The 16,085-nt window shown below is 44.9% G+C and overlaps 1 protein-coding gene across 1 annotated transcript in view; it reads right to left on the bottom strand.

Moving 5' to 3' along the window:
- LOC147887700 (Nucleic acid-binding proteins superfamily) overlaps positions 1-12,409 on the bottom strand; it is a 155,535-nt gene extending 143,126 nt beyond the window's left edge. Inside the window, exons 1-3 of the mRNA XM_087393763.1 lie at positions 12,008-12,409; positions 11,566-11,776; positions 10,652-10,724 (exon numbers count right to left, since the gene is read on the bottom strand). Of these exons, the coding sequence (XP_087249889.1) occupies positions 10,652-10,724; positions 11,566-11,776; positions 12,008-12,208 (485 nt within the window). The 5' untranslated portion in view covers positions 12,209-12,409. The remainder of the gene's footprint in view (positions 1-10,651; positions 10,725-11,565; positions 11,777-12,007) is intronic.
- Positions 12,410-16,085: the final 3,676 nt, after the last annotated feature.

The raw sequence follows: 16,085 nt of genomic DNA on the forward strand, positions 1-16,085 counted from the left end.
AGCAATGGATGTAGAGGCTTCTGAACGCTGATCCATCTCGGTGAATAGCAAAACTGAATAACTGAAACAGAAATAAATGTACTGACCTTCTGTGCTAGCTTGAGCTGAAAACAGAGTCGCCTTACTGCCAAGGGACTCCTTCCTTCAGAGAGTGCTATGATGAGGAAGAGTTGAGAGCCTATGGCTCTGATACCACGTTGGAAAATAGAAGGAAATGACTCACTCAAACCTCCACCCAAGATCTCTCCCACTCTTCTTGACACTCAAATAACTGATCACAGATGCAATAAACACTCACTCAGAGAGAACTTAAACGGAGAGAGAGAATATATTCGTCTACCGGATGGTGGGCAGAAAACTGGCTCCAGGGGAGCAATACAAAACTCAGCCAAGTGCTGAGGAGAACTGATGGAACTCTCTCTGTCAGACTGGACCAGCTCTGAGTGCACAGCACAGCCTAGGAAGGAGGCTTTCTGTCCTGCACTAGATGCTGGAATGGAGGAAGGAGTGGGCCTTTTATAGGCATTGCCCAGGCCCTCTGGATTGGCCGACCAGCAGGGTCGGTCCCCTGACTGGTGGCCGACCAGACTGTTCTGGAAATCCAACCAGGGTCGGCCCTGATCGGTGGCCCTGGTTGGGCCGACTGGCCCTGCCACAGGCCCCTATAAAAGGGTGCCCTGTGCAGCCAGTCCATGGGACTGTTGACGCCTCCAGGGAGGCACAGGGCCCCCCTATTTCTTTGCTGTTTGCAGGCAGCAACCAGCCCGTGTGCTGGTTGCCTATGATGTCAGCCTGGGTCTCTCTTTCCACCTCTCACTGCCCCTTGTCCCCTCAAAACGGGGGCTCACAGGTGGGCACAGTGAGTCTCTAACACCTTGGGTTTTAAGGACGCTCTTCATTCCCAGTGCTTAATGAGTCTAAAGCATGTAAGCCCTAGGTGAGGTGGTTTTTGGGAGAGGGAAAGAAAGAGAGATATTGAAGTCTACAAAGGATTCACGCGCCTATGAGACAAGTTACACATCAAATTTGTTCACTTTGTTGTTTACATCAGCAATCATCTCTTGCTTCATTGATTTCACGTGAGTGATGACCATTTCCTGCACTTTAGAAACCAACCGTGGTGTTGGTGGACATGCATTACATTTGTATAGTACCTCACGGATGACATCCCAATTGCATGTCCTCCATATCATGAACTTTCCTCTCAAGAGCTACAAGCCGGAGCCTGAGTTCTCGAACTTCGAGCTTAGGCAATAAAGATGCTCGTGTATCTAAAATAGGCATCATCTTCTAATATGTCTTTACATACAAAGGACGGGCCTCGGAAAACCTGCAACAATCAAATAGGAGAGCCTACTAGCCGGGGTCGAGGGAACAAAAGCCTTCATCTTGGGAGACTCCATATGAGCCTGTATAAGCTAGAAAAACCCCCTCCACTATAATAATAACGCCCAAGATGGACTGGGGGGGTCAGCCCAATCAGGAGTGAGGGTTCAAAGGCTAAACCTGTTGCTGCGGGTAGAGATTAATCAGATGTATACCTAGATGAGTCCAAGAACATTCCCAAACTCATCCTATTAAAACACAACATAGTGCAGTTTCAATCTCATGATAGTCACTCATAAGGTTGAAAACCATAAACTCCATCATGCATAGCAGGGACTAGCTACTATAACATCCCCATTGACGTCATCAGGGGTGTAGACCATAGTATTAACATATGCTCTCACACATACAAATCCACACACACACACACACACACACACACACACACACACACACACACACACACATACTTGAGCATCCATTTATACAAAGTCTTCGTACTAGTTTCTGTTAGCACTCTGGAGGTGGAGGGCAGACTCAAGCCATGATGAAGGCTAGCACTAAAGGAGAAGGCTAATCAAGAGGTAGTCCAAAATCTCTTCATTCAAGCTACAACTGCTTATGAAGACTAAACAATTTCATTTTAGTCTCTCCCAGACGAGCATCAAAATCTAGCTGATAGGGCACGCACCACTTAAGATAGAAAGAATTATCGCAAAACCAGTAGGCCACAACATGGACAAGAACCTCACAAGGTGAAATTTGCATTCCTGCTAATATGGCAGAAGCATATACCTAGATGAGTCCAGCAACATTCCAAAACTCATCCTCTAAAAACACAACATAGTGCAGTTTCAATCTCATGATGGTCACTCATAAGGTTGAAAACCATAAACTCCATCATGCATAGCAGGAACTAGATACTATGGCTGAGATTTTATTTTTTTTTTTTCAAAAAGAGACTTCTATTAAGTATTAAAGAAAAACCGTTAGAGCAAGCTCCATACGGGATACATCATGCAATGCACGAAAAGCTCAACAGCCAAAAAAAAAGGATTGAGGCTGATAGTGCCATCTCAATCCGGTAGAAACCTCCGAGAAAAAGGGAGAACCCCTCCAAACTCGAAGAGATATAGTCCTTCTAGAAGAGGTTGCCCGTGAAGGGCCCTGCATGCTAGCCCATATGGCTATCAAAGTGTGAACCGTGTCAGTCCAAATACCCGTGAACACTGTAATGGGTGTATCTGGGGTGCCATCCAAGGCCTCAGCACATCTGGCTCTCCAAATGTGCCAAGAGGAAATGCTAGCCAAAATCTCCCAAGAGGTGTCCACTGAAACACGAGAAGCTCTAAAGGGAGTAAGTGGTACATCCTGCAGAGAGCAAGGCTCTATCACTTGCCGGCGAACCGAGAGTGCCCAAGAAGAAGGCTCACCCTCATAAAACACCTAGGCCCCGGTAAGAGATAACCATGCGACCGAGCCCCAAGTCATGAAGAAAGGGGAAGTGTGAAAGATGCTGAGTATCCGAGCAACCCCTTTCCAAAAACACTCCTCGCCTGAATGCAATCCCAAAGGCAATGTCGCACTAACTCCTCTGCACAATGACATCGAGGACAAGTGGGATCAGCCCCAAATCGTGATCTCCACAGGTTCACTGCAATCCCTCCATGAATAGAAAGCCAAAAGAAAAGAGTGATCTTTCTATTTCTGAGGGATTTCCAGAGCCTCCTCTAGAAATTTCTACGCAAATCTGCAGTGATGAAGAAGCTTTCCCAATGGGGGGCTCTAGAGGGAATCCAACCCCTATTGTTCAGCTGAAACCTCCTGGCATTACCAACCATGAAACGAAAGAAGGGAATCCCCCTCTCTCGGTGCCCATGATCGATCCATTCCCACTCTCCTGGGTCCCACTGCAAGCACCTGATAGGTGCACCTCCATATAACCACAACCTCCAGGATCCCAAGGCCAAGAGCAAAGGGTCGGGGTCTAAGTACCACTGCAAGCCCACTCCATGGTCCACAAAACCAGCAATCCTGACAGGCTGAAAGGCAACCTCAAGAAGAATGCCATCCTTGGATGTAGAAAGTAAACCTCCATCCCTAACATCAAAGACCAGTGCGTCTTCCCCGAGACCTCGGAGAGCGATCACCTGTAAAGGAACTGATGTCCTCGAAAAAGCCCCCATCCAAGTGGTGGAAGTAATAGGCAGCTCAACTGTCCATTCCACCGGGATGGCTGCATCTATATGCTGAATCCTGCGTGCTACCCCTCTGAGGTGACTCACGGACTGCAGTCTCTGATCCTCAGGTAGCCTGATAAAAGATTTCCAAGTGCCTACTGTGTAGGCAGGGCCTCTCTCCCATTTAGACCACTGCATGTAATGGGAAGTGCCCAGTGGTCTGGCATGCTCGTCAAGTATACTATCATTCCAAATGATCGGCTGCCTATCAATCTCTTCGACAGTAGAAGGTGGAATCCTTCAAAGAGTGTTCCTGAAGCTCCCCCAAGCTTTCAGGATGGCAGTCATGAGAGGAGAGGCAGGAGATCTGAGAGGGGCTGATGTGAAAATCCAGCGAGGGCTGTCCACCCAATCATCTCCCAAGGTTGGTGTGCAAGCCTGAATGCGTCCAAAAAAGAAATCCTTCCAAGGTTCCGGCCCAGGCATGAGTCCCCTCACCACCACCTTACAAAGCAATGCCCTGCACTGCAAGTCCGGGTCAATGACATTAAGGCCCCCTTCACATGTAGGGAGAATAATAGTCTCCCAGGCCACCCTTGCTGCAACATCTGCTGTGCCATCAAGTCCACTCCATAAAAAATTCATGACTGGTCTGATGAGCTGAGTGATGCAATCCCTAGACCGGCACCAGCAAGAACACACAAACCAGGAGGTGGCCAAGAGAACCTGGTTCACTACCACAACTCTAGATGCAAGGTCGAGTTTGGCAGAGCTCTAGAATAGGAGCTTTTTCCTTATACTTTCTAGTACTGGGGCAAACTGCTGTGCTGGAGAGATGTCCAATCCTACCTAACATCCCAAATACCTGATAGGAACACCCCTCTGAATCCAAGAAAAACCAATGTCAACTCCCCAACCTCGAGTGTCCTCATCACTGATCCAAAAGCCAAAGGATTTATGCCAGTTAATGTGTGCCCCTGCAGCTGAGCAAAAAATATCCAAGGCTGTCCGGAAAGAATCAAGTGACTGCAAGGAGGCCTGAATAAAAATAGAGGTGTCATCAGCCAACTCACAGTCAAAAAGCTCCTGCTCCTGTCTCAAGGGCAGTCTCAGCCCAAAAAGCTCAACCTGAGATCTAAGGAAGATACTCATAGCTTCTGGCACAAAAAGAAAGAGGAAGGGGGCTAAAGGGCCTCCCTGACGAACTGATCTGGAAATCTGAAACCTGTCACCCCTTACCCCTCCAATCAAAACCTGGCTGTGGGCTGATCTGTAAAGGGAGGCCACCCCTCTAATCCAAGCATCTGAAAATCCTAACCGTAGAAGAGTGCCCTCAAGAAAACCCCAATCTACTCTGTCATAGGCTTTCTCGAAGTCCAAGAGTAAAACTGCTAGCCTCTGCCCACTCTCTGCATAGCCCACTTTGTGGCTTCCCAAAAGGAAAAGATATTATCAAAAATGCTCCTGTCATGCACAAAGCATGTCTAAGTATCATGGATGAGGTCTAAAAGAAGGGGCTGAAGTCGAATGCTGATCGCCTTGGCAAGGATTTTGTAAAGAGTGCCCAAAAGAGTGATGGGTCTCCAATGGGATACAAAATTCATATTGCCACCTTTAGGGATAAGGTGAATGAGTCCCTCGGTCAGTGAGTCAGGCATCTCACCCGAGTCCCAAATGCCCTGCAGGGCTGAAGTAATATGATCACCTATCATATCCCAAAAGGCTATAAAAAAAGGAGTAAGACCATCGGAACCAGGGCATTTGCCCTTATGAAGGGCAGAGAGAGCAGTCTTGAATTCTGTGTTGGTAAAGCATGCATCAAGTGAGCATAACATCTGAGGGGTGACCAACACAGGTAAACTCTGCCAAACTTCATCTCTAGCCACCTCTCTGGCTTGTGAGTTCGGATCTGCGGAAAGAAAAATCTGTTGCTAAATGCATGACGGTTTCCGGATGGGACTGCAAAACGCCATCAGAGTCAATAAGCTGCCTGACACTCTCTCTACTATGTCTGGGGCCAAGTGTGGAGAGAAAGTGTTTATCGACTCTCCCTCCGATCTGTATCCAAAAGGACTCCCGTGCATGGAAGGCATACTCTGCTCTCTGATCAAGCAAGGTCTACAAGTGAGCCCTTGCCGCAGCAAGGCGCTCCTGTATCCAAGCATCTGATGGTCGTTTCTGCTCCTCCCTCTATAGGGCTGCCAACTGCCGGCGGATACCGATCTCTCGCTTGAGTACCTCACCTCGCCGAGCACTGGCAACGGAGTGAGAGAAGTCTCTGATACTGGCAAGTGCTGTGGCCACATGTGAAGGACCGGCCCACCCCCCCTGCATATGAGAAACCCAGATCTCCAACACTGCCTCTGTGAGAGTCTCATCCGTGTATAAGGCGTCTGGGATCCTGATACTGTGAGACCGTCCTCTCAAATGAGGCTCTGAAATGGACAAAATTACCAGAAAATGGTCTGAAGTGGAAACACCGGGTGCAATGCAAACTGTCCCCCCTCTATCAAGAGCCTAGTCACCCACATAGAATCGGTCAATCCGAGCATGGATAGGCATCTGCACCCTATGGTTCGACCATGAAAATAAAAGTGACTGAGACTGAATAAGAAATGCATCATCTGACCAAACATCTCTGCCACTGAACCTGAACAAGAAGGCATCCCAGGCTGCTCTCTCAAGGGAGTGGATACCACCTTCTCTGCCCCCTTTCTTATCAGAAGGTGCTTCAACCATGTTGAAGTCACCTCCAATAATCCACGAATCCGCAATGTCAGCCCACGAGAGCAACTCTTTCCAAAACAAAACACGGTCCCCTCTGTTGTTCGGAGCATAAAGGTTGAGGAAACCAACCTTACGTCCGTCAATCAGAAGTAAAACCCACTGGGCCCTGGAGGGGGTTATGGTATCGTGTCCAATGACCAGAGGGAGAATAGAGTCTGAAACTAAAATGCATGTACCTCCTCTGGTTCCCAAGGCAGGAAGCCAAAAAGTCCGGCCTGAGAGCAACTTACGTGACTTGGAGCAATCTCTGATATCCAGTTTGTGTTCCTGAAGAAAAAGAATGTCTAGGGAACCACCTGAAACACCTGGATGGAGCTGATTCCTGATCAGCTGTCTGCGACGGCGATGAGGGATGCCGCCCAATCCCTATATATTCCAACTGGCTATCCTCATCGACGGGAGGAAGTGGGTTGGAATACCTTACCCGACCTGATGGCGGAAATAGAAGCCTCTACCGGAGCAAACCTCTTGCCATACACACGAGGTCCAAGGGGAGGAAAGTCCACAGGTGAGAGAGAGAAAGATCTCTCAATAGGGATGCCGATAACTGGCTCTCCAAAAGTAGAGGGACTAGAGATTAAACAGGGACTAGAGGGACTAGAGGGACTATGGCTGAGAGTAAACAGAGCCTAATTGGTTGAACTGAAGACCTGCGAGCTGAAGATCTGTGCGCTATGTGTAAGACTCTTTGCCAGCAACTCGATTCAAATCCCAACATGGCCTATCAAGCGAACCATACACATTACATGAGTATCACTATCTAGCTTGCCAGAAGAAATGAAACTTTATTCGTTGAAATGAGGATGAACTAGTAAACATCATGTTCAATAATAATTCCAAAGACTTTTGGCGACGGTTTCTTGAATGGCGGTCCCCCTCACCACTCACAAATACTCAAGTTTGGCACAACTACGCCCGCACACTATATGACATCTGTTGATAGTTGTGGTGCCATGAGCACATAATTAGGGGCAAAGGTATGTGATATGTCATGAGCGTATAGCGGTATCTATATCATCAAGTCAGCCAACAGTGATCTTTGCTACCTAGGTGGTCGATGAAGGATGTGATCTCGTCAATGTAGGGCTCAAAGAGGGTCCATGAAGAGGGCATCCCTGTTTCACTCCTATGGTACTCTCAACCCGATCTAATAGACCTCCGGAGGCCCGAATTCTCCCTCTAACAGACTCATATAGGCTCATCACTCCCCAAATCAAAACCTATGGAATATGCATCTCCTAAAGCGTCTTGATTATAAGGGAGCGTGGGACAATGTCAAAAGCATTCTAGAAGTCTACAAAACAAGCATTGACTTTCTGTCGCCTCGATGTCGCTTCCTCAATGATGGCCCTCAGAGTGAAGATGTGGTCAATGGTGGAGGACTATCATTAGAAACCTACTTGTCCTAGAGCTCTTTGCCCGTGTGTCTCTGTATAACTGTTGATCTCGCTCTCCAGTACTAACCCATAGATTTTGGCCAAGTGTGGCCAATAATCATAATGTGGTAGTTTCCAGTGTCCATGAGTTTCCCCTGCTTTGTGTATGTGCACAAGCATAGTTAGAACCATACGCGTACGGCTGGTTGTACCGTACGGATTCCAGACGGCAATTTCGTACGCATACGGTACGACCTTCCGTAAGTCGAATTTTTTTGGGAGGGAAAGGGTGACAAGAACCTTGGAAAATGAAATTATGTGCATTTCGAGACTCGTGTGGCTTCCAAGAAGCATCTGCACCACCTTGGGCTCATTGTCACGACTCATTCCATTCGAGGCTCTTCAGCTGGCCGTACAACCAGCCGTGGTAACATATGGAAAAAACTATGGGCACAATGGTGGTAGTCCTACAGGTAGATGGAAAGCCGTGGCATACAGCGTGGTTGAACATCTCCGCTAAGATCAGAGCAAGAATCTCCTGCCCATGTGCAAAATACTTAGTTTGTAGTCCCTCATGATCCTAAGCTCTCTGACGACAAAGTGCACCCCATACATTCTGTGTAGTGAATAAGCTACATGTGGTGGGCCTGGGCATGAAAGACATGTAAGGGGGTGTCTGCATCGGGACATCATACAGTGTACTAGCATAGTCATACCAAACCCCTAGGTTTGTGATGGGAATAGGTGGCTTCCCTCAAGCAGCAGCCCCCATCCAACGGTAGGGTCTCTTCCTCAAATTGATCGGATCACCTCCTCCATCTTGTGTGTGAGGAAGGTGCGCCTCTTACAACGCGTCAATCGTCGTGAGATCAGCTGCGCCTCATGTGTCATAAGGTGACCCAATGCTCGCTCACATGTAAGATGAGATCTCACACTCATCATTATACCAAGAATTCTGAGGCATCGAGGCATGTGCTGCAGATAAGGTCGTGGGAAAGGATCTGGCTGCAACATCTTGTACCACGAAGATAAGGATATCCAAAGCACTGGTAAGGTCTTCATCATCTCCAAGTAGATTCGGGAGCTCACAGGCTAAATTACTCACATAGACTGGATCAAGAGCATGGTCAAAATGAACCTAGATCCGTGTGGGTGCAGGAGGGGCTCTTCCTATGGCTGGCATGGTAGCCGAGATGCTAAAAGCCAAGTATGAGTGATCAGCACCGAGCAGGGGTTAAGGCACAATGAAATCATGTACCCGTGGTACAAAAGCCAAGGGACCCATCAAGTAGTCCACAATATTGTTTCCTCCACCATGTGGAAAGCAAGTGAGGCTACCAGATGACAGCCATCTCCAGAGACCATTATATATAATCAAGTCGTGGACAGCTCCCAGCTCAAGTAGATGACGCCCATATCCTGTCACATCCAGTACATCTGCTGAGTGTCTCCCTATCCCGAGCTCAACTGGTGGACCTAGTTCCGGTACTATGAGAGAGTCCTCCTCAAAGTCCAACAGGCCCACCTATCTATCGCCTGTGTGTGTATTGGGGTCACCGCGAAGGAGTACATCCCCCTGCCTAAAGAACTCCATGATGTCATCATATAACATCTCATATGGTCTGTGTACCTCTGTGGTGACCTCATGTGCATAGGATGATGTATCTGGGGGGGCGTAGCACACTACGATGAAGATCGGATGTGCCTCCACTAATCAAACTCGTATCCACATATGTCATGCATGCTCCTCTCTTCGTACTACGGAGATGAATGGCCTCAATATGATCGAAGAGAACAGCTACACCTCCAGAACCCCATATTCCACCGTCTCTCCTCATCTCTCTCCTATGGGCTGACTCTCAGGTAGATCCCGTCACTATGGGCAGTCCCCTCTCTGGGCTCTCATGTGTCTCAGTGTAAAAGATCATGTCTCTATAAGTGTAGGTCTCTGAGAACCCCCCCGATCAAACCAAAGGGTACGATTGCAATTCCACACACTGCCATTTTCAATTTATTTTGTGCACGCATCCCGAGAGAGAGAGAGCGAGAAAGGCTTAATAATGTCTGCAAAAGACCAAAAAGGCCTATGAGCCCAAAAGTTGTAAAATTGGCATTTCTTGCATCGATACTCTTTCCTAATCTATTTCTTGTCTAGTGTGGCTTGATGTTTGGTTTGTTGCTTATGGCAATGCTTTTGCTTATGTCTGTGTGGTTGCCTAAGCACTTTGCACTCTCCATCAATACCATCCATTATGAGGAACATGCCCCTCAACAGGTGGCTTTGCATGAAACGAATGTTTCACAGCTAAGTGGATGGAGTTAGAACAAACACACTACTTAATAAGTATCTTCTCATCAGTACCAATGCATCTTACTTGAATCCTATCTGATTTTGGTCAAGGTGGGCCCTGCTCTTGCAACAAGAAATAGCTTCCTCATGTATACATTCGATATTTATGTTATATGGTGCCTATATCATATGTAGACAAGGGCGTTCAAAATGCAACATACAAAGGCACATGTGATACTAACAGATATTGCAAGGGTTGGGTACATAATTTAGTAATAGCATACTAAGAAAAATGAGATTTTCAACCAAAACCCATAGCATGAAATCAACAATTTTGCATGGGTGCATGTGATACTAACATAAAATGTAAGGATTGGGCACATGAATTTAGTGGTAGCACACTAAGAAAAATGAAATTTTCAACCAAAACCCAAACATAAATGTAAGGATTGGGTACGTGAATTTTCAACAAAACTCTAATTTAGTGGTATCACACTAAGAAAAATGAAATTTTCAACCAAAACCCAAACATAAATGTAAGGATTGGGTACATGAATTTTCAACCAAACCCATAGAGTTACATGGACACAATCGCCAAGAGTTTCGACACAATCTCTACATTGATACAGCTTTTCTAATCTCTTAAAGCTCTACTAGAAAGTCTATTACAAATGGCATAGAGCTTTGCATACTTGCGATGTAGATAAAGGTCTATAGTATTAGAACTCCAAGCATCCCCAAGTGTAAGCAAATAGCTACTGGTACCTGTAAAGAAGTTAAACAAGTTTTAAATGGTTATAGTGAGTTGCGAATTGCAATGTAATATAGTTTATCTACAAAGCAAAATCATCTTTCTTTGGATTTTCAAGTGGGTGCTATCCATTAAAATATGACATTTTAAAACTTGAACACAATAAATATTTGTGATTAAAGCTCATCACGTTCAAATTTCCAAAAATTGCAAGCTAATATGCTAGTTGTGATGGTTATTACTGTTACTCACGATATCAATTCGAAGGTGACATTCAAAAAAATTCATGGTTAGTATCACATCTACTGTTTTGGATTTGTCCACCGTTGGACAATCAGAGTGCCTACCAAAAAATTGAGAAAATCTCCATGCAAGCTCAGGAAAAAAAAACAAAGAGGAAAGGAATACAACATACTACTCAAGGGAAGATTGAGAGAGGATTACGCAGAAGCCTTCCAACAGTCAATTTTGAAAGTTGGAATGCCACGATGCTTTTTCCTATCAGCTCAAAAATGTCTATGCTTAACTACGCATATGTTGAGATGCAAGAGGATTCTAGAAGAGCACCGAGATTTGCAAAAACATACTCCAAAGGATCCATTCCATAAGTTAAGTTGCTGTAGAAATAACACAAATGTCTTCAATATGCATTAGGGCTAGACTGCTCTGAAAGTACAATCAGAAGCACCCACCTTCCCCCCATGATTAGGACTCAGGAGGCTTCAGGAGATGTAGATCTAAAGGGTCACGATATAGGGGTGATGAGTTTATGAGAGACAGTCAGACGTCTGTCAGATTGGCCAACCAAACGAACTAGACAAACTGACCTTAAATGACCGGGAAAAAAGGGCGCACCTGAAAGCAGCTGAGTGTCAAGTATCACAACTTCCAAGACTGCATCGAGAGAAACAAACTTCCTTTCATAGATAGAGTCGATAGTGACAATATTAGAGAGGCGAGTGCGAAGTTGTTTTTGTTTCTTGTAAACAACCATTCCTGGAGAGAAAAAGCCACCACTCTCCTTGCGTTTCCAACCCCTGTCAACTCGTGATTTTTCCAGCCAACCCTGAACACAATTATTGGCATTACAGTCGATATAGGTGGAGTTCCTCAGTGAAACAAAAGAAGCAATGCTTGTGTAAGTTGTATACAACAACAGCAACCTTTCTATAGCTCTCTATTTTGCTGTTATATGGGTTTCTAAATTACAATTTCATCGTGTTACGTGTAGTATTTACGTTATATCTTTTTCATTGGAACGACGTTGCATATAATGGAGCCCCTTGCAAAACCATACCTTGAGAAGATCAGAGAGAAGGATGGCCGGAGTTACACCGCTGGAGTAAGCCTTGCAGCAGTCCAGGATACGGCTGCAGACCCAGCCCCAGCTCGGTCCTCCTTGCAAGACCCCATCGCGGGGTGGCGGCTCAGGATCGCTGGATTGAACTAGCATTAACCTTGCGGAATCGACAAACTCCAGGAAGGCATCCTCCTCCATAGTGGGTGAATGCTCCGCCCTTTTTTCGCGCTCTTTCTCAATTCAATTGCCGAACTACATTTTCTGCTCTCTGTTCTTTTGGTGCAAAAGAAACCCAAATGAGATTTGACAGCTCCCGTCTCTGTTTCTCTACCGTGTCAATGCTAGCGATAACTTCTCGCGCTCTCTCTCTCTATGTGGTCTTCATCTTACAACAGCTACAGTTTTCCTTTGAAATTTTGGCGCTCGTCCTTCGGGTGGGTTTTCGCAAAGCAGAAAATACGATTTTCTGGCATTTGGAAATTCGCATGATTGAATTTACACGTGTCATGATCTGGTGGCATGCATTTGCATGGGGTTTTAATGTCATTAGCCAATGTCTTCGTCTCTCTCTTCCATCATGCAGTGCGCCTGCTCCGTGCGTTGATTCCGCATCCCTTTCATTCGCGTTTCAGGCATTCTTTTGACATTCTTCATTTTACAAGTTTGCCCACAGATAGTCGACTCACCTGTCACACCTGCTTCAAAGAAGGTTGTTGCACACGAAGTGAATGCTGTTGCCCACGAAATGGAGAACGCAATGAACGATAGTAGCGTCGATAAAGGTAAGAACTTCTCTGCAAACCAATCCTTGAAAACGTGAATTATGTGATAGATTTCGAAGCAGGCGCAGAAGTTCGCGTATGTCCGCACTCTTTCAAACTCTCCTCTCACTTATTCCCTGCGTTATCTTTCTGCCCGCACAAACTCTGTTAGCTTCTTCCGCAAACGCAGTTAGCAACTCTCTGCTTTTCTTGTTTCTCCACCTCTGCCAATTAGGCTGCCTTGAAGTTGTCCATAAACGTACTACGTACTCTGTAATTAGGTCTCTATGAAGACCTCTGAGTTCAAACTGCATCACACAGTCTTCCCGCATCTTGTCTTCCTCCCTTGTACGCTCAGATTTGGTGATATTGCTACATCGTATTGCTTCTGTGACGACATAATTCATTTAAACGGCACACGGTTCGTGACTCATCTTTCTGAATTTCTACAAAATTATATGTGGCTTGGTCCTGCATAGACGGAAAGTATTCGTTAGTTGAGATGGGGAGCAATAAATTTATGCGTTAGTTAATGACGGGAGCTGGACCTTAGTCTTTCCGTGTGGCATGAGATGAGTAGATTCAGCAAGCTGGAGTTGACACGAGGTCCAGGTCGTTGAAAGGTCACTTGTTGCATCTGTGAGACCTCTGGCCAGTAGGCTGTCGGATTAGCAATCCAGGCCGCTGCCTTCGTTTCAAAAAGTGCTCTTCAGGCCATTGCTTTGTCAACGAAAAAAATAAACAGCATGTCTGTTTGAAGCCCGAGTCAAAGGACGACATTTGAACGACTATCTTTTCCGTTTACTTCTTTTCTATTCCTAATTACTCGTTTGGAAGCAAAATTTCATCCAGTTATTTCTGTTTCTTTATTTCATTTTCATGTTAATAAGCTATAATTTGGTGAAATATTGCAAGTCATTTTAACCCATAAGGAACATTGTTTGGGATAAATGTACGAGCACTTTTCTACTATGGAAATAGGAGTTTATATTTTTTTTGTAGGTGTTGCTGCTATTTCTGCTTGTTCCTTTGTAGAGGAAACAGCATCCCCGCCCTCTCCAAGACCAAATTTTGTGCTTGCTTTCGCAAGTAGACCACCAAAGTAGAACCTCTTGAAGAATTTGCCAATCAAGAAGAGTCCACGTAGATCTCTTAAGAACTCATTCCAAGAGGTTGCACAAGAGGCATATGCACAAGGTATAAATATAACTTTGTTTCTTATTTGCTGTGTCGTTATTTCCTCTTGATTTATTTTTTGTCTTGTTGAATTCAGTGTGAAAAAGCTCATATGGCAGAATCCGGAGTACATTAATTTTAAATCGACGATTACCTCTCGTGTCCAACGCTCGTTTAAAACTAAGCATTTGCCACCATTGGAGAAAAAGAATCCCCAACCAAAAAAGAGGGACAGTTGAAATAATCAACATTGACTCTGATTGACTTAGATGATGGTGTTTTACATGCCAATGCTTCGATTACACCCAAATGCTATTGATGTTTAGTAATTGCATGGGAAATGTACTTTTGATCAAAATTTATTTTCCAAAGTTGTTTTTCGAAAGGTTGCTAATGAAATGATCTCATTTTTAATTGAAGATTTGCAAAATATGTATACATTGAATTCACAATTGATATTCTTTTTACTTTATAGATAAAATAATGAGTGTCTTTTAAAAGTATCTTGCAAATATGAATGAACTTTCTTTTTTCAAATTTGATAATTGTTAGTAAGAAATTATCTATGATGATGTGAGTTATGCTTATTTTTTAAATGCTTATTGTCTTCCACATTGTCGTTTGCAGCAGCAAGCAAGCAACTTTTATCAAAAGAAGACAATGATGGAGTTAATTCATACAATGGTTTCAATGAAGTTAACAAAAATCAACCCTCACATCATATCTGCAGGGTTCTCATCTGTGTGAACCTTGACAAGCTGGATGCGCTTGTCCTCAATCACCTTTATGATGAAGTGATACTTCACATCAATATGCTTTGTCTTCGCATGGAAGACTGGATTCTGTGCCAATCGAATGGCACTCTGACTATCACAGTGCAAAACTAGAACCTCTCCTGCAATGCTCAAGTCTCCCACTAGACGAGTAAGCTATATAGCTTTCTTGCATGCCTTAGTGGCTGCAACATACTCTGCCTCAGTGGTGGACAAAGCCGTACATGGCTGCAAATGAGAGACCCATGAAATTGCACCTCTAGTGAATGAGAAAACATATCCTGTAGTAGACCTCTTGGTGTCTACATTCCTTGCAAAATCAACATATGCATATCCAACAACATATGTGTCCTTCCTCCCAAAGAAAATGCACATGTTCTTTGTATCATTCAAGTATCGCATGATACCTTTCAGTGCCTCCCAATGCTTCTTGCCAGGATTTGCCATATACTTGCTAACAACTCCCACTGCAAAAGCAATATCTGGACGTGTAGCAACCATGGCATACATCAAGCTTCCTACTGCGGATGCATAAGGTATCTTTGCCATTTTAGCCTGCTCCTCATCTGACTTAGGGCTGCTGTCCGCTTGGCTGAGTTTCACATATGGAGGCAACAAAGTACTTATGGACTTCCCCCTCTCCATATTAAAATGCTCAAGTACCTTGCTAATGTACTCTTTCTGCGACAAATGAAGGAGTTTCTTGTTCCTATCCCGAACAATCCTCATGCCAAGTATGTGACTGGCATCACCCAAATCCTTCATGTCAAAGGTCTCATGCAACCTTTTCTTCAAGGCATCCACATCCAAAGTAGATTTCCCAGCAATAAGCATGTCATCAATATATAAAATCAAAATAAGAAGGTTGCCATCTGATGCCTTCTTTGTGTAGAGGCAATGATCTGTCTCACTCCGTGTGTACCCTTGGGATCGCATAAATGCATCAAACTTATGGTACCACTCCCTAGGAGCCTGCTTCAGCCCATAAAGACTTTTCTGAAGCTTGCATACCATCCGTTCTTTGCCTTGCACAACAAACCCCTCTAGCTACTGCATATAGATCTATTCTCATGAAGATCTCCATGTAGAAAAGCTGTCTTTACATCCATTTGGACAAGCTCCATGTCCTCTCTAGCAACTAATGCAAGCACTATACGAAGGGTAGTCATCTTCACCACTGGGGAAAAGATCTCATCAAAGTCAATACCCTTCTCCTACTTAAAACCCTTGGCTACCAACCTTGCCTTATACTTAGGCAATGCATCTGCTGGAGACATCTTCAGCTTGTAAACCCATTTGCATGGCAATGCATGCTTTCCTTTGGACAAATAAACCAAATCCCAAGTAGCATTCTTCATAAAAGAA

The sequence above is a fragment of the Dipteris shenzhenensis genome, chromosome 22 (assembly GCF_047967505.1).
Source record: "Dipteris shenzhenensis isolate YYH24624 ecotype China chromosome 22, Dip_SZ_1.0, whole genome shotgun sequence".
NCBI lineage: Eukaryota > Viridiplantae > Streptophyta > Polypodiopsida > Gleicheniales > Dipteridaceae > Dipteris > Dipteris shenzhenensis.